At 50.0% G+C, this 16,820-nt stretch overlaps 7 protein-coding genes across 7 annotated transcripts; 3 read left to right on the forward strand and 4 right to left on the reverse strand.

Annotated features, from left to right (window-relative positions):
* Positions 1 to 141: 141 nt before the first annotated feature.
* M431DRAFT_511414 (hypothetical protein) lies at positions 142 to 1,216 on the reverse strand. The gene is made up of 2 exons (XM_024919650.1): positions 751 to 1,216; positions 142 to 658 (listed from the first exon to the last, which is right to left on the reverse strand). Exons 1-2 carry the CDS (start codon positions 1,095 to 1,097, stop codon positions 295 to 297), a joined length of 711 nt encoding a protein of 236 aa, XP_024771004.1. The 5' UTR covers positions 1,098 to 1,216; the 3' UTR covers positions 142 to 294.
* A 2,874-nt stretch (positions 1,217 to 4,090) lies between these two features.
* Positions 4,091 to 6,006, forward strand: M431DRAFT_8541 (hypothetical protein; the record flags this gene model as incomplete). Its single annotated transcript, XM_024923552.1, has 4 exons — positions 4,091 to 4,150; positions 4,260 to 4,853; positions 4,909 to 5,040; positions 5,098 to 6,006. 4 exons carry the CDS (start codon positions 4,091 to 4,093, stop codon positions 6,004 to 6,006), a joined length of 1,695 nt encoding a protein of 564 aa, XP_024771005.1.
* Positions 6,007 to 7,079: 1,073 nt separating this feature from the next.
* Positions 7,080 to 8,514, reverse strand: M431DRAFT_93404 (glycoside hydrolase family 5 protein; the record flags this gene model as incomplete). The annotated part of the gene is made up of 4 exons (XM_024924475.1): positions 7,080 to 7,511; positions 7,596 to 7,865; positions 7,935 to 8,386; positions 8,442 to 8,514. The coding sequence occupies 4 exons, from the start codon at positions 8,512 to 8,514 to the stop codon at positions 7,080 to 7,082; spliced, it is 1,227 nt and encodes a 408-aa protein (XP_024771006.1).
* Positions 8,515 to 9,915: 1,401 nt separating this feature from the next.
* On the forward strand, positions 9,916 to 10,680 carry M431DRAFT_498572 (glycoside hydrolase family 128 protein; the record flags this gene model as incomplete). Its single annotated transcript, XM_024917708.1, has 1 exon — positions 9,916 to 10,680. The coding sequence occupies one exon, from the start codon at positions 9,916 to 9,918 to the stop codon at positions 10,678 to 10,680; it is 765 nt and encodes a 254-aa protein (XP_024771007.1).
* A 530-nt stretch (positions 10,681 to 11,210) lies between these two features.
* Positions 11,211 to 12,415, reverse strand: M431DRAFT_511420 (hypothetical protein). Its single transcript, XM_024919651.1, has one exon. The coding sequence runs from the start codon at positions 12,390 to 12,392 to the stop codon at positions 11,409 to 11,411; it is 984 nt and encodes a 327-aa protein (XP_024771008.1). The 5' UTR covers positions 12,393 to 12,415; the 3' UTR covers positions 11,211 to 11,408.
* A 763-nt stretch (positions 12,416 to 13,178) lies between these two features.
* On the reverse strand, positions 13,179 to 14,902 carry M431DRAFT_511421 (hypothetical protein). Its single transcript, XM_024919652.1, has one exon. It carries the CDS (start codon positions 14,457 to 14,459, stop codon positions 13,377 to 13,379), a length of 1,083 nt encoding a protein of 360 aa, XP_024771009.1. The 5' UTR covers positions 14,460 to 14,902; the 3' UTR covers positions 13,179 to 13,376.
* A 355-nt stretch (positions 14,903 to 15,257) lies between these two features.
* Positions 15,258 to 16,819, forward strand: M431DRAFT_93303 (hypothetical protein; the record flags this gene model as incomplete). Its single annotated transcript, XM_024924459.1, has 2 exons — positions 15,258 to 15,410; positions 15,488 to 16,819. The coding sequence occupies 2 exons, from the start codon at positions 15,258 to 15,260 to the stop codon at positions 16,817 to 16,819; spliced, it is 1,485 nt and encodes a 494-aa protein (XP_024771010.1).
* Position 16,820: the final 1 nt, after the last annotated feature.

The following is a 16,820-nucleotide window of genomic DNA, read 5'->3' on the forward strand; positions in this document are numbered from 1 at the left end:
CTCACGGTTTCGATAACGTTGTGGATGAGCTGTTTCGCCTTGTTGACCTTTTCTTCGGTATCTGCCATGATCAAACAGTGAAGATCTTCCTCCTGGTTACTGGAGTGAGCTGCATCAGAGCGACCCTTGCCCTCCTTGACGGAGCCCTTGCCACGAATGGCAATCTTGGCTCCAGAGTCATTCTCCATCTTCTTTAGTGTATTACCACGGGGTCCGATAAGTAAACCAACTTTGGGGGAGAGCTATGTGTTAGTAACTGAATTTGATAAAGAAACATCGGAAAGAACTTTAGGATTAGACAGGCACAATCAATCGACGGAAGAAACCAGAGCCCCTTACAACACCACATATCGGCATAGTAGCGAGGGTCTGATCATAGTCCAAGTTGAAGGAAAGAAAGGGGGAGTTAGTGGTTAGGGTTAAAGGGTTAGCAATCATACTGAAGTTAATCTCCGGGTAGTCGTTAACAGGCACGTAGACTTTCTCCTGGGTCTTTGTCGGCCTGCGGTAGTCCTGGGGCGGGTGGTAGTTGGGAATGGTCTTCATGGCCTTTTCGACCAGCTTGTGGCGCTCGTCCTCGAGACGCTTGCGATAGCGATATTCTCGGGTGTTGATACGTCGACCATGGTTGTCGTACTGGGGTGGTGGCGAAGGGGATCTGTGGTGTAACAGCATTAGTGCCTGTTCTGTGTGCTTGAAGAAGAGGCTATGATGGGCTGTGATGGGCTGGGGGGAGAACATATAACATACCGGTCACCATCTGCGGGGACGACGTCGTCGATGCGAAGCTTCTGGCTGATTTCCTCGATACGAAGATGCAGAGTGTATGCCTCGAGCTGCTCGCTCGTCATGGACGAGAGAATGGCGGTCGGGAGCCCCATAAGACCGGCAGCCTTGTTCTCGGACGCGTCGCCCCATCGATTGCGCTTCTTGCGGCGGCGAGGGCCATCGGCTTCGCTTCGTGGTTCAGGATCGCGGCCCCGTTTGAGATCGCGTTCCTCGACAAAGCCATCCTCTTCCTCTTCGCCGCCGAAGCGCCGCGATTTCCCCAGCGGGATGTTGTTCGAGCCCGTGATGCCTTGACTCCTCCAGGACATGTTGGCGGCTGATAGCGATGGTTAATTCTGCGACAGAAAAGCGCAAAGGTGGACTTGGCCTGATGAAGTGATGGCTGTGGCCAAATTGCGTTGCATCGCCTCTGAAGTTTCGAGCTTTGCTTGATATCGGAAAAGAGTTATTCCGGGGTGCAATCTCATTACGGTGGTTCAGCGGCTTCTAGAACAGGCCTGGCACTAATACCAGTGACTGGCCCCTAATTTGAACCACTACCTCTGGTCCCATACAGGCGGAGCCGAGAGACAGGTAGCTGGTACTCCGATTTAGGAGATCGGAAGTCTTTGTCCGTGATTGATGCCTCGATAACTGACTTATCTGTTACCCTGCAGTATATTTCGTACCGAGTAGGGCCTTAATAGGACCGGGTACATGTAACTCGAAAGTGGCGATAACCTTCTTTTTCTTCAACTGCGGAGATGGATGGATGAACGGTTGAACGGACGGAATGAGGAATCTGCCTGTTCGGTTGGCAAATGTGTTCCGGCTTGGCTCCCACTAGGATGAGGCTTCTCTTGCGAAATACTCAACACCATGACGTGCGTTGGAGATAGACTTTGCCGGCTCTCCGGAGCAACTGTAATTGTAGCTATAATTGGTACATTCACGTGCTGCCGAATATTTGAGTATAGTACTAGCATCTTGAATGAAACCTTTTCGCAATTAAACGGCCCGGATGTCACAATCTCCTACTGCTACTATTTCCTTGACTTGACCGGCGAACTAAAGTAGTACAAACTGGTAGTCTGCCATGGCACCTCTCGGTGTGGGACGCTCTACTGCTTACTGAGCTTGTGAAAGATCCAAGCAAGCCAAGATATGGGACCTGGTAAGCGGAGTTGCGAAATGCGCAGAATTCCGTCTCCTCTCCATCGACCAAGGTTAGAAATTAGAAATCAAGCCAATAGTCTGGTTCAACCACCAACAAGGCAGAAAAGCAAAGCAAAAGCTCTGCCACCACGCGGTCCAACTATCGTCGCCGAGCTTGCATGCAACAGATTAGCTGCTCCCAACAGGTACCTACACGTTGGTTGTGGATCGCTTACAGCGCCACTGACTCGGCCTCGATTCTCACTCCCGATATCCGTCATTTGAATCTCAAAGACTAAACCGGCGGGTTCTGCAAGGCCTCATCGAGATTGGAAAGGCGCGCAGCCTGTTTCGTCCACCTGCAGGACGCTCTGCCTAGCCTCCCGGTAAAATAGTACAGTAGTAGTGAGTAGCAAGGCTCATGGTTCATGGCTCATGGGACAGGAGCAACTAAGGTAGACCGAGCGACCCGTCTTGAGTCAAGGTAAACAAACGGACTGCCAGAATCGTACGTTAAAATGTGGCTGTTTCGGCACTACCAAGGTGCACAGGGCCGCTCTGCGATCAAGCGTCTTGTCCTGTTACCTTAGCTCGCAAGTGATGCCATCCCGAGTCTCCAAGCCGGCAGTCCAAAGTCCAAGATGTGGCGCGTCAGCAGCGTTGAAGCAAGCCGTCGGCCAAAACCACGCCGTTGACGCAGTGTATCCTTGCAACGACGAATGGGGATAACTAGCCCAGATGGCCTGTGGCGCCATCTAAATCCGCAACCCAGTTGTGTTGTCTGAGATCCTTCCGCTGACCCCTCTCGAGCCTCGGATGAATACACGCAGAGGAGCCCGTCGCATGGCTAAGCTCCTCGTCCTCGTATTGGAGGGTTGGCAAGGAAGGATGACATCTTTGTGGGATTCCGAGAGAGCCCAGTTCAGTCGAGACTTGGCCGAAAGCCCGGCATCCGTGGGCATCTATTATACTGTACCCAACATGATGGAACTCTGCTGGACGGTACGGTAGCATCCCCGCGTTCATGGAACGAACCTGGACCTGCGATTTCTGATGCGTGGCTTGCAGAGACCGAGCCCACTAATGCACACACGGTAGTGGTCCAGGTGTGCAAAGGCCTCAATCTAGGCACTTTCTTGGGGGCCTTGAAATAACTGTGCCGGTACTCCAGATCCCTGTTTCGGCGGCGTGGCATCGGAGGCGGACGATATGGGACGTAACACTGATTGGCCCCCCCCGACCTGGCGACTGACACATTTCCCAAGCCATTTGTCTGTCCTCATGCTTATGTGCTAGCATGACCCGGCATAACCCTGCTCGGTCGCAGTCTAAAGCTTGGGGTCCACAGGAGCTCGACCATGTAGTATCAGTTACTGTATATATCTATCTGGACCATCTCCAGCAGGGTTTCGGAGAACATGTTGGGGGGACTCATTTGTCTGTCTCATCAGCGAAAACCTTCGGCGCCCGTAACAAATCGTAACCAAACGACACAACTGCTGGTCCTGACTGGATATTCTGACCCGAGTAAGCGGAGCGACCCGGCTAGACATCGTCTTTGAATCCCACAAGCCCTGGAAGGGACAAAGCCAAAAGATTATCCGAGATCCTCGATCGGTTTTGATCGCCGGCGATCGAGAGAGAGGCGATTTGATGAGGGGCTGGCTTACTGTGGGGGAAACAATTGAGGTTTCATGTCCACGTTGCCTCTACATACACGATCACCATCCAGGACATTTTCCTGCGGCAACGGCTGGGAACCTTGAACGGATACGCAACTCTAAATCTGTGCGTGGTGGCGCAGGAGACGGCCGGTGTTTTATCACATACCAACGCCGTTTAACTAGTGGCGGGAAATCCCACAGTCTGTCGAGTTGCTCCCTGGACTTGCATTCATAAGCTATTGGGGATTCCTAGAGCGCATCTCGACTGTGTCGCGACAACTAGAAAGGAGACTCATTCAAGCTCCTCACCAAAGAGTCGAGACTATTCAACAACAAGCGACAAGTTACGCCACCTTTAACTGGTGACGGCCCCGCGCGCTTAAGCTTCGATCAAGGAGGTGGAGCATCCCGAGCCGCTTGAGCCTGAGACATAATTTACGGAGAACTTACCGTGACTTGTCATTTTCTGAGCGGTATTATCTACAGAACCAGAAGGTGACAAGATGGTGGGAGTCCCTGGTAGATCCAAGGGCTGCGTCACTTGTCGACGGCGAAAGAAGGGTGTAAGTCATCAAGATCCTCCACATCAATCAACACGGTCTTTCTTACGGAGAGAGATCTCGCCCATGTAGCGTGATCTTGTTTGATCTGCATTGCTGACCTGCGAAACAGTGCGATAAAAACGTTCCCTCGTGCCACCAATGTATACGGTCCGGCTTGACATGCGAAGGCTATGGGCGGGACCTCGTCTGGGTCAACACCACGCCAGACGGAGATGACGGCAAGGTCAAGCCGCATCCACCTCAAGGAAAGGCCGCCGCTGGCCAACAGAGGCCATGGAGCGTGATTTATACCACCAAGACCAACAAAAGCAACAGCAACAGCACCGCCGTTGCTCTCCACGACTCGCTCGCTCGATCGGCCAGAGAGAATCTTTTCTTCGGCATGCTCATCTCCATGTCCCTTCCTTATGGCCACTTACTATCTCCCAAGGCCTCTGCCATCTCGACCAATGGGTGGGTGGCAGCAGTTGACGAGTATTACAACAGAGAGCCCGCTATTCGATACGCAGCTCTGGCGATGAGCGCGGGATTCATGGGTGTTCAGGATCGGAATAACAAGGTTGCACAGTACAGCCAACTCACTCTCCAAGGGCTCGAGGCTTACAACCGAGCTATCCACGAGATGGTCAAGGGGCTGAAAGATGCGAGGCGATCCAAAAATGATGGCGTCCTTGTGGCTGCGAGGATATTGCAATCTTACGAGGTAGGGGTTCTACATGAAGAGATGGTATGGTGAAAACTAACCACATGGCCTACAGTTATTTTTCGGGAGCGCACCTGACTGGCGTGCTCATATTGAAGGCCAATTATCTCTCTTCTTAGCTAGAGGGCCAGAATCCTTTACTACTGGACAAGCGCATCAGCTCTATGTGGATGGACGAGTTCTCGTGGTATGGCCTCAATCCCCTTTTCTTTCTTAGTAGGAGCCACAGCTAAACTTATAATAGGTCATGTTGTGTATTGGAAGGCGAACCCAATCACCGCTTCACTCCCCCGAATGGCGCACCGTTCCATGGCGAACCATTCCCAAGTCTGTCAAAGACAAGTTGATGGACATCATGGAAGACATCCCGTTCATGCTAGTCAGCTACGACAACCTCCGCGCCTGTCAAGACCCTGATCGTGCCGACGAGCTCCGCCAAATTGCCATGTTGAACTGCGAACACATTTCAAACAGTTTGGATGTTTGGGAACAGGAAATGGGGGCCGATCTCCACCAGTTCGACTACAACGTTGTCGGCTCTCCTCTACCCGAGCCTAAGGACGATACGGAATTCTCGCTCGTCTATCTTTCGAGCGTGTACTGGGGCGCCCGCCTGATACTGTACAGCACCCTTGGGATGATGAACATGGCTTATACGGCGGCGTCTGCGAGCCCGGGCACCGACTCTGTCCCGTCTCTCAGCGCCTCGCCAGCTTCGTCTGCTCCCGTGTCGACCCCAGCCACCTCTCCAGAAGAAACATCCAGTGGACTGGGACTGTGCGAGGAAGTCCCGCGGGTGAGGATGCTTAACCCAGGAACTTTTGCTCGCAAAATCGCGCACGCGGTTCCCCTTTTGTATGGGCCTTCTGCGGGTGCCATGCAGGGCGCTTCGGGCCTCTTCCCCATGGCCCTTGCGCTGCGCTTCTTTGCGACGACTGAGCCGCCTGGGCAGAGGAGTCTAGAGTCCCAGATGATTTACAATCTGTACGCTAAGCCGTTCGTCGGCAGTTTTGTTGGACGCTTCCTCCAAGATCTTCAGGGACCACAGCTTTCCGAGAAAGCGAAACGCGATAGTGAGGTCAAGGCACAACGAAATATCTTTTGGTATGCGGTTTTGGGTAGTGAGAGTATTGTGCGAAATGAAGCTTCATGAGGGGGGAAGAGAAAAGAAACACGTCGTTGTGGAACGGTACGTTGGGTTCTGCCAAGATGCTGCTAGGAATGCGGCGTTGTTGTGATGCGCTGCAGAATGTGCGCTACGCAACGTGGACTTTTGACGTGAGATTCCGCGTCTAATGTAGGATGCCTTTAATCATTATGAAAGTGTTATATAGTGGTTTTCTCAGATTGCAGTTATGCAAAGACGCACTGGGCAATGAGCAGCGAATCACTGACACTGGCTGGCCAGGTCGCAGAATGCCGCATGGATGGTTGGCCTTTGTCCTCTTTTTATAACGTAGTTGATAGTCTAGAACAATCCAATGACTTTGACGAACATTTGTTATTAGTTACTGAACGTATGCCAAGAATAAGCTCGGCTCGGCTTGACTCACAGATGTGTTAGATCTATATATATGTGTGCACGAAACCATTATTGGAGTTTAAGAATTACAACGACAAAAACAGCACGTGCTCCTTCAAAAACAAAGCTCTCAAAGTTCATACCCCTTGTGGTTACAAAACGCTTTCAATACTTTAACTCTTTCAATCTTCAACGCATCAAAATGCATGTGTGCGCGTGTATCTGCGGCTGCCCACGGGTAGTTGAAAAAGGAAATAACGACAGGTGCCAGTTCTGCGAAGAGTACCATAACTAAAAGAGTTCTCGGAGAGAAGAATCGTTATTTTGCTCTCTTCACGACTTCAGCCGGTCTCATCGCCTGTCTTGCGGGGTGATGGAGGAGAATTGGTTGCCATGATGGAAAGACGGGAAAACCGGAATGGATATAGGTGGATTTGCGAGAATGGAGATTAGTACTTCATTTAATTGCTGCAGTTTTGATCATTTGATACTTGGATCGGTTGAATTGGTTGCGCTTCTTGGTTCGTGAAGTCACGTATGCTCAGGCTTTTAGACCAACATAGATATCAGACCAATACAAATTCTTCAACCACTTATTTACTTTCTTCTATATACGTTTACTCACAGAAAGTTGTTATATGACAGTGAAACCTACATAAAGAGTAGATGTAGTAGATGTAAGACAAAAATGTCCTTGAACCCCCTTAGCAAGGGCTGAGACTCGCCGCACTGCCAGCATCCTTTGGAATAGCTCCAGCAGCAACCGCGCTTTGATAACACCATCTCCAGTCATCATAACCTGCTATCCAATTGCATTTCCATGTCCAAAAGACCCAGCCGGCAGATTTCTCAAAGGCCTGTACCTGGGCTGCCCAGAACTGCTGATACCAGCCGGCCTGGTCGGTGCGGTCACGAATACCGAGCTCGGAGTTATCCTGGACAGAATCGGCAACGGAGATGGACCACTCGCCGACAATGGCGTCAGCCTGGCGTTGGTCACTGCAGGCGGCGTTGATATAGCCGTCTTTGGTGGCAGTGACGCTGGTGTCCCATTTGAGGTAACGGTGGTCGTCGAAGGCGGCGAAGTCGGTGCTGGGGAGGGCGCTAGTTGGGTCACCGGAACCCCAGGAGGCATCCTGTTTGTTATTTGAATGTCAGTATTGTGTAGAAAGTTGATAGTCGAAGACAAGAGGTTGTTGGCGTGAAGAAGGCCTACGAACCATGAATTGGATGTGCAGACGCTTGTCATCAGAGACTCCCAGGCGGCTCTCAGTGTCACGGATGCGGTTCCAGGCAAGAGGATAGTAGGTATTGACCATGTCAGCTGCCTGGCTGGGGTAGTCGCCCGAGTGAACAGGTTCGTTGATAACTTCAAGCATGCCGACGGAGGCATAGGTTGCGTTGGTATGGATACGCTCAGTCATCCACTCTAGGAAGTCGGCGGCTCGTCCGTAGTTGTCTTGAGAGTAGAATCCTGGCTGAGAGACTCCCTGATGGCAACGTTGTTAGCTAGGTAGAGTTGACAAGAACTGACGCAATGGCTGAAGCCTTCCACTTACATGGCCAGTATATTGCTGGTTCGGAAACTGCGCTCCTGGACCTCCGTGAAGATCCATAATGACATAGATGCCGGCATCGTTGCACCAACCAACCAGACGGTCGAGGTATGTGATGCCTCCACGCGGAAAGAACTCGCCTTCTTGGACAAGATCTTCACGGATCCAGAAGCCGACGGGGATGCGGACCGTGTTGAGACCAAGACTCTTGATCTGGCTAATGTCGTCTTGCGTGATCCAAGTGTCCCAGTGCTTCTGGAACGCAGCATCGGCAGCGTCTTGGCCAAGCTTTTGGACACAAGACCACTCATCGTTGAGACCACCGCAGCCCATACTGGTGAACTCATCAGATGCCATCCATGGCTCGATGATGAATTGGGAGCCGAGATTGACACCGCGGATCTTGTCGCTGCCGGGAAGCCATCTCATAACGTTTCTCGTGTCTCGGCTGAAGACTGTGATTGATACCATATGAGTTGTTGTTCAGTGGCTGGTTGAGAGTTGACTAACCCTTTGCATTGGACTGAGGAGTCCAAGCATTGACAGAAGCCAAAAGAATCGAAAATGCAATTGCGGACAGCATCTTGAAGATGGGCAGTTGTATCAAGTGTCTAAGAGAGACAAGAGATGGCCTGAAGAGCTTCTCGAAACTGTTGACTTTTACATGTTTTTATACTACTTGCGAGACAACTAACATGCTAACAAGATGGTTCCCTTGAGTGTCGATCAACTGTTGTCGATCTTCTTCAAAGGGGTTCTAGTCAATATAGAGAGACTCATCAACGGCTTTCGCATATACGACATGCTGGAAAGGCCCGAAGCAGCCGCGGAGTGTTGGCTTGAACTGTCGATCGCATTGTATATTCGATACAAGTACGAGAAATCTTCATGCGAGACTTGTATATGGCCCATACCCTAGCATTGACATTATCTACGCGTACTGAGATACATAAATGGGTTGAGACGCGGTTGATGAAGTCAATCGGGACTCTTAAAGCATACAGAACCTTTAAACTTTCACGCACCTGCGCTCTGCTTGTCCGTTTAGTATTGTTCTTACATGAGCAAGTCCATTCGGACCGAATGCCGATCTTAAAAACAAGCTTCTCTTTATGGTAACGCCAAGAAAACGGACCCGTGCTGACGGCCCCTGAGTTCCATGTTGATCGTACACGCGTTTGTACAGCACATCCGCCTTGTATTTCTAGCTTCTAAAACGACGGCATGACGTTTCCCACATTGCGCTTTGATCGAGAAACATGTCAACTGGCGGTCGGCTTTAGCCCCCAGTTCAACCTGTAGATGATGGGCGCCGGGTTTATACAAAAACGCCGACTCTCCACTTCTCAGGTCCTTATTGACATGAACATGTCAGATACAGATGAAGGTGGGCCAATGGCTCTCTTCATCGGACGAGAACGAAGACCGGGGGTTCCTGTTTTCTTTATACGAATTGCCGGTATGTGCGAATAACATCATGCTGAATCATGTTTCATTTATGGAGCTAAGAGTGTTCTCCTTGATGAAGGCACTAAAACCTTTGTTGGTGTTGAAATGTATCCATTTCATAGAATGCTGACATTGTTTTCTCAATTATGCTTTTTTCGTTTCTTACCTCTTACCCCTTTACATTCTGTTGCCAAGTGCAAAGTGGGTGTGTTCAAACATCGAATTATGAGATGATTAGTTTCTTTAATCCATGCAATTGGGAACACAACTGCCGGATCGAGAACTGCTGCCTATGCTAGCATTACTTGCATCTCGTACTTTTACGTAGTTGTCAGCTTACTGCCGCGAGGTCCGGCACTCGTGATCGCATATAATTATTTATATAAGTAAGCCATTTGTCTCGTCGAAACAACATGCACCTTGTCGTCTTTTGGGAGACAGCATTGACGGAAACAATTCAGTTTGCAATTAGGATATACACCACACAATGTCTCTGAAAAGTTACGTCCTCTGGTTGGGGGCCTCCGCTGCCGTCATGGCCCAGCATCCCTTGACTCCCAATGGCCGAAAGGCTGGATCTGCGGGTGATACTGCTCTGGCTTTCTGGAAAGATCATTTGAGTTGGTGGCACGACTGGACACCAGCTCCCTCAAGCCCCAAAGGCGCTGGCCTTGTTCCCGTCTCTATGCTTTGGGGTGGTGGCAACAATGGGCCACATGACGCCCAGAGACTGCAACAGTTTCAACAGCTCACTACCACGCCAGCCTACGTTATGGGCTTCAACGAGCCAGACTGCTCTGGAGCCGACATTTCTGCCGACATCGACGTCAACAGAGGAGTTAGCTTGTGGAATAGCTTGATTGCTCCGATGGGCCAGAAAGGAGCTCTGCTAGGCAGCCCAGCCATGTGTCGCCAGAAAGACGAGTCGTGGCTCAAGCAGTTCAACCAGCAGTCGCTCGCCAGAAGCTGGGACTTTACCTCTATTCACATCTTCAAGCCGGACATGGCGGGCGTGCAAGCCGACATTGACTACTACTGGAACACGTACCAGAAGCCCATCTGGGTGACGGAGTTTGCCTGCGTCTTTGACCAAAACAACTTTACGCCTTGCACGGATCAGAACCAGATCAACCAGTGGATCAGCGACATTGTAGATTTGTTCGAGGCCAACCCGCATATTCTTGCGTACGCATATACTGATGGTCTTGGCTTGGGAACTGCTTGGCCTCCCGTGAAGAGCGATGGATCTCTGTCTCAGTCGGGCCAGGCGTATCTGAATGCCATCAGCAGATACCACTAAACAGTAGGAGTGGTGAGCTGTTGAGAGAAACATTTTACTGTAAATAGCGATGTTTCGGGCTTAAAGAGGAGTACTCCGTATAAATGTATATAAAGTTTTTTACAATATATCGATGAACTCTGGATTATCGTCCCACTCTTTACAACGAACCATAATCTTCCACTTTGGTTAATTTACACTGGCCAACTACTTTCACAGCATTTTTAACTCTACCTAAGGGTCGATGTTTGCGGTCTACTACGTGTAGTGGGGCAACAAGAAATAGCGAATAACGACGCAGAGCGTGAACACGATGTTCTAGATGAAAATGGCATTGCTCAGATGAGAGTTTCCATATACGCCTCTCCTTGTCATGAGAGATGTTTACGATGGAAGGTTTCATGTCATAAGGCATCGCGGTATAGAAAGAGAAAGTTGTTGTTGGAAGCCATTAGAGATACGACAACCTTTCGATCTCCTTTGCAGCACGGTTGGCCACTATTGTAGGATTATCAGTCTCATCTTTCAACTGAAGTGGAAATGCCTTATACCAACTCTATCTCAGTTGTTTATATAGTCTATATTGAATACGGATCTATCGTGAGCTAGTCATTCCTACCGGCTTCGCCGACATTGAATCTTGTTAATCCTTTGTCCCTGTCGCTTTCAAAGACCCTCCAACTAAAAAGAGAAGAAAAGTCCACAAGATCCCTTAGACTCCACAGCCACTCAAGCCCCCAATTATCTCGTTAAATATCCAAAGCCACAATCTTTCCACCTTCAACGAACGTTGCGTTGACGGTGCCGGTGGTAGTAACATAAAGCACATGCTTATCTCGAATCGTCCTGCCAAAGTGGACTGAAGTAGCTCCCGCAACGAGGCTCGAGTTGATATTTCCAGCGATAACTTTGTTTTCGCCGTCTAGCTTTATCTCGGTGATCACGTTCGCTGGGTTGCCAGCGACATATGCTGCTTGGGGTGTAACTGCAAAGTCGTCACCGAAGACTCCTGTAAGAATGGTCTTGTAGTCTCCGACGGCGCATCCAGATTTGCTGACAGGCACGCGCCCAAAGAGAGGATCAAAGGAGTTTGTGTAATAAACATAACCGTCGAGATAATGGATTCCGTTGACGCCGATAGGTAGTGGAGCTCCTGGCGCAGGCTTGAACACATCATTCTCAAGCACCACCTTGTATTCTCCAGTGTGCGTGTTTACACTGTAGACGACGCCCCCAGCTGAATCGGCAGTAAGGATGGTATTGGGGGTGGATTCAAGGGTAGTCATGCCATTCAGAAACTGAGCTTCAGGAATGTCGGTAACCTTTGAGATTTTGGTCTGCTCGTTGTGAAAAGCTACTTGCCAGACCGCCCATGATCCTGGAGAGAGACCAATTTCAGCAGAGAAGTTGCCTGCATTGAGTGTGAAAACATCCGGGGACACTTCTGTTATGCCTAGAAGAGCTAGGTTCCCAGTGAAGTGATGGATCAACTTTGGACTCTTTGGGTTGAATGGATCGATTTCATATAGCTCAGGGCTGGAAGTCAAGGTGACGAGGAGATTTCCATTGGACCGAACGGCAATGTTTTCGACCGTTGTTCCATTGGGGAATTGATGGATGAGGCGATGGTCCTTGACCGTTGTCCAAGGACTTCCATATCTGGGGTTTATGACAGCGCCAGTTGCCACTGAAGCAACCAATGCTGAAAATGAGAAAAAGAAGCTGGAGTGCATGATGATAGTATTGATGAAGTGCGAATACCAAGTTGAGCTACAGAGCAAGAAAAAAATTGCAATTAACTACGTATTGTTACCTGATATATATATACATGTATATGTAGGTAGTTGTAAGAAGCTACATGTATAGAAGCCCGGCAAATATCTCGGCCCCGAGACGGACCAATCCTTTCGAATCCTTATACCTCTTGGCTGCGCGCAATACTGCTCTAACCGGATACAAGCCCCGAAATCCTGCATGTTGAGGGCGCAATGGGCCTACGTCCTCATGAACATAGGTAGCATCAGAATTGAGCCAAGAAAGCAGACGATTTCTAAGCAGTCGTTGCAGCATGAGAGTAATCAATTGAGAAGGGATTCGGTCGTCGTGTGAGTTTGTCCGTCTCGGACTTCAGACATCAAATGTTCGGGCACATTTGATCTGACAAGCTTGGCTTACATACGTAAATATCTAGGAACAGAATAGTCCAATCTCACAATAGACCATTAATAGTTCCGGGGCATTCAGCTGAGACGCGCGCTAGATTACATATTGCGTTGACCAATGCGGTTATGTCGTTATGCTGCTGCAGACTATAACTCCATGTCTTTCTGCTATACCATTCAAGGCGTCAAGTTATGCTTAGATATTTGACGCTAGAGGCATTGGTGGTATTTTCTGACCACATAGACTTGGTTGCTGACGCTGACTTATTCCGAGAATGACAGTTTTTACGGGTTTACCATTCTAAGGGCCTAACTGCGAACGCTGGACAAGAATATTCCCCTGTGGTTTAGACTTCTATTACACGATTTATCATCTTGGGAAACTTTCGCGAGCATCGTATTGATGAAACCGAGGTAATATCTATCTTCAAGGTTAGCTTACACAGAACTTTTGCATCACCATTTCACTACATGTACTTGCTCCGTTAAGTCCGTCAACGTAAGGCCATATTGACAATTTCTTAATTGTTGTTGACACAATCATCAAACGTTCTCTCATCCCACATCTACCCGATCCAGTTCATCGTAAATGCCCTTCTTCACAGCCTCATCCGCCCAGCACATGTCGACCGCATTCCTCGCCAGCTGCACCATCTCTTGCTTCGTCAAATCTCCATAATGATACGCCTTTTCCATGTTGCCGTCGATCCAGACATCGTGCATGTACACAGGATCGTCACTGTTGATACAAAACTTCACTCCTCTGTCTAGCAGCTGTCGTAGCTTTGGGAAAAGAACCTCGGTTGCGGTGCGTCGGTGGTAGGCGTGTGGACAGAGAGTCAAGCCGACATTTCGTTTGACTAGACCTGCTATAAGCTCATCTCGATCGAGCACATCAAGGCCGTGGTCAATCCTCTCTATTTGCACGTCAAAAATGGCCTGGCGAATATGTTCGTGCGTGTCCTTTTGTCCAAAGTCGCAATGCGTCGTGATGTGAAGGCCATCCGCTTGAGCTCGCTCAAATGCCTTCTTGAACAATATCGGAGGCCGTTCATAAGCGTTGCTGGCAAGGCCAACTGCGTGGAACAGACCGTGTCCAGACTTGGCCCACGGTAGGGCTGTTTGATATGCGGCTTCACCGTCTTCGACAGGCTCATCCCGCAAGAAGCAGAAAATCCAGTTGGATCGCACTCCGTATCTGGATGCGCCGTCACGTTGTGCTCGCAAATAGCCGTTCAACACATGTTCTGCAGGGACGCCACGGCGTGTATGTGCTTGGATGTCGAAAAACGGTTCGACATAGCGAACATTCATCTCGCGACATCGCGCCAGATAATCCATGGCAAGGTCATAAAAGTCATCTTCTTTGAGCAGAACCTCACAGCCCGCAAAATAAGCCTCTAGAAATGTCGGTACATCCTTGCGGCCACCGAGTTCCGGACGATGGTTATAGGTAACGTTGTACGACTCCAGGAGCTCTTCATAGGTGTGGTATTCCTGTGATTTGAAGCGCAGCGGAATGTTGTTGCGCTGAGCCAGTTTCCATCGCAGAGCTGGCTGAAGTGTGCCTTCGATGTGGATGTGAAGCTCAACCTTGGGAAGAGAGGCAATGAAAGGAGAGACTGCAAGCCCGCTCATGGTAAATTAATTCGGAGCAACACCTTGTAATCGCACATGAACAGAGAGGACAAGAAATGCCCAGACAGAAAGCACATGCGGCTGCGAATTGTTGGCGCTCTCGGTGAGTCTCCGGATGATGCTTATCGTCTTCATCGGCCAACTTTTCAGTACTTCGTCCAAACTATCCCCGGAGCAGTCAAGGCGTGGATATCATGACTATATCTCGAGAATTCTCAGCGGTTGAGAGATCTTCATTGGGCGTTTCCGTGATAACTTGAAATCAGAGCTCCACATGGGCAGTAAGCGGACTGAGGCTACTGTGTAAATCGCGAATCCGACGGCGTAAGCTTGACCTTCAAACCGCCACCTTTTTATCTATCGGCCTAGAATTTCAACCAGAGCTAAGAAGTTCTCATAGCATCGTCTCTCTCAGTTTAGTTTGCCTTCCCCGATCGTTCGAGTTGCTGGCACGAGACCATTGAGACACGAGAAGTGGGTGCGTCTAGGCTTTTAACCGGCCATAGTCTCCCCTCATCTCGGCGAATGGCCGATCTCGGGAGACAAAACTCCTGCATACCGTATCTTGTGCTATCTCATCGCATTCCAAGATAAGCGTGAGGGGAAACGCGGTGCGATAGGAGGACGGCGTCTTCCAGAGATCGACTGGCTGCATATGCACATACATATATACATAAAGGTTACGCGCATTCAATGAGCGGCCAATATGATTGCGCTTCTCGTGAAACTGAGCCGTTACTGGGCAGCCCCATTGACGAAGACGCCGAGATGACTGCTCCAGCTCAGGAAGCGTCTCGCATGGAGACGGGCGCGGATGCCGCCATTGCGCGTCGCGTGGTGAAGAAGATTGACCGAGTCATTATTCCTCTGCTGTTTGTTACTTATATGCTCAACTTTATGGACAAGGTCATCTTGTCGAGCGCCGCTGTATTTGGTTTACGCGATGATACGGTAAGACGCCAATTATAACACTCACTACAACTACATGTATATATGAATAACTAATATATTAATGTTTGCCATTGCAGCATCTTGTAGGACAGCAGTACAGCTGGGTCAGCAGCATCTTCTACTTTGGCTATCTCATCTGGGAGTATCCCACCACTGTCCTCATCGCCCGTCTCCCTACCGCCAAGTATCTCACCTTCAACACCCTCATCTGGGGCGCCGTTGTTGCTCTGACGGCAGCATGCACCAACTTTGGTGGCCTCATGGCCGTGCGGTTTCTACTGGGAATGGCAGAGGCCACCATCACGCCGGCTTTCATGTTTCTGACGTCGACCTGGTATACTCGAGACGAGATGCCGACGCGCGTGGGCATTTGGTTTGCCGGCAACTCCATTGGTGGCATCGTGTCTAGCTTGATTGCCTTTGGCCTGGGACATGTCAAGGATGATGTGCATCCGTGGCGATGGATGTACATCACCCTCGGCATCGCGACGTTCCTCTGGAGCATCCCCATGTTCTTCTTTCTCCCGGACAGTATCTCCAAGGCCAAGTTCCTGACGCCCGAGGAGCGCCAGATTGCAGCTGATCGCACAGTCATTGCCGGCACGGGAACGACCGAAAATGCGCGGTGGAGATGGGATCAAGTTATCGAGTGCCTCATCGACCCAAAGACGTGGCTTATCTTTCTCATTGAACTCGTCGGTCAGATGCCCAACAGCGGCACTCAGAGCTTCTCCAACATTATCATCTCTTCCTTCAACTTTACCTCATTGCAGTCCACTCTCATCAACATCCCTTACTCTGTGCTTACAGCAGGCATCATTGCGGGCACCGGATGGCTTGCAGGCCGCTATCGAACCCTGAACTGTTTACTTATTGTCCTTGTCCTCATCCCATGTGTTGTCGGTGCCGCTGTCATCTACCGCCGTGATAGCGTGCCTCATGGTGTTCAGCTGTTTGCGTACTTTCTTCTGTCTCCTGGACCCGCGGCCATGCCTCTTACAATGGCCCTTGTCCAGTCCAACTACCGCGGCGTCACCAAGAAGATGACTGTTACGGCTATACTCTTCCTGGCGTACTGTGCCGGCAACATCTCTGGCCCTCAATTCTTTCGCGCATCGGAAGCTCCAACATATAAGACGGCTTTCAAGACAATTATGATTTGCTATTGCATCGTCATTACCTTGGCTATCGTTTTGAGGTTCTATTTGCAGTGGGTAAATGCGAAGCGTACGAGAGAAGAAGGCTTCGTTGGAAATGCTGGCGCGGCTGGAGCAGTGGCTGATGGCAAAGTGTCTGATGTATTGGACGGCAAAGATGTTGCTGAGGCAGTTACGGAGATTCAACTGAGGCCAGAGGATTACGAGGATGTGACGGACTGGAAGACGGTTGGTTTCAGGTATCGGCTGTAGC

Source organism: Trichoderma harzianum, assembly GCF_003025095.1.
Source record: "Trichoderma harzianum CBS 226.95 unplaced genomic scaffold M431scaffold_12, whole genome shotgun sequence".
NCBI classification, from domain to species: domain Eukaryota; kingdom Fungi; phylum Ascomycota; class Sordariomycetes; order Hypocreales; family Hypocreaceae; genus Trichoderma; species Trichoderma harzianum.

Excerpts from the sequence above, each read along its gene's own strand:
- M431DRAFT_511414 (XM_024919650.1), bottom strand. The coding sequence starts at position 1,097 with ATGTCCTGGAGGAGTCAAGGCATCACGGGCTCGAACAACATCCCGCTG. Across the intron at positions 659-750 it reads GTCCCCGCAGATGGTGACCG|ATCCCCTTCGCCACCACCCC; the intron begins GTATGTTATATG and ends GTTACACCACAG.
- M431DRAFT_511421 (XM_024919652.1), bottom strand. The coding sequence starts at position 14,459 with ATGAGCGGGCTTGCAGTCTCTCCTTTCATTGCCTCTCTTCCCAAGGTT.
- M431DRAFT_511420 (XM_024919651.1), bottom strand. The coding sequence starts at position 12,392 with ATGCACTCCAGCTTCTTTTTCTCATTTTCAGCATTGGTTGCTTCAGTG.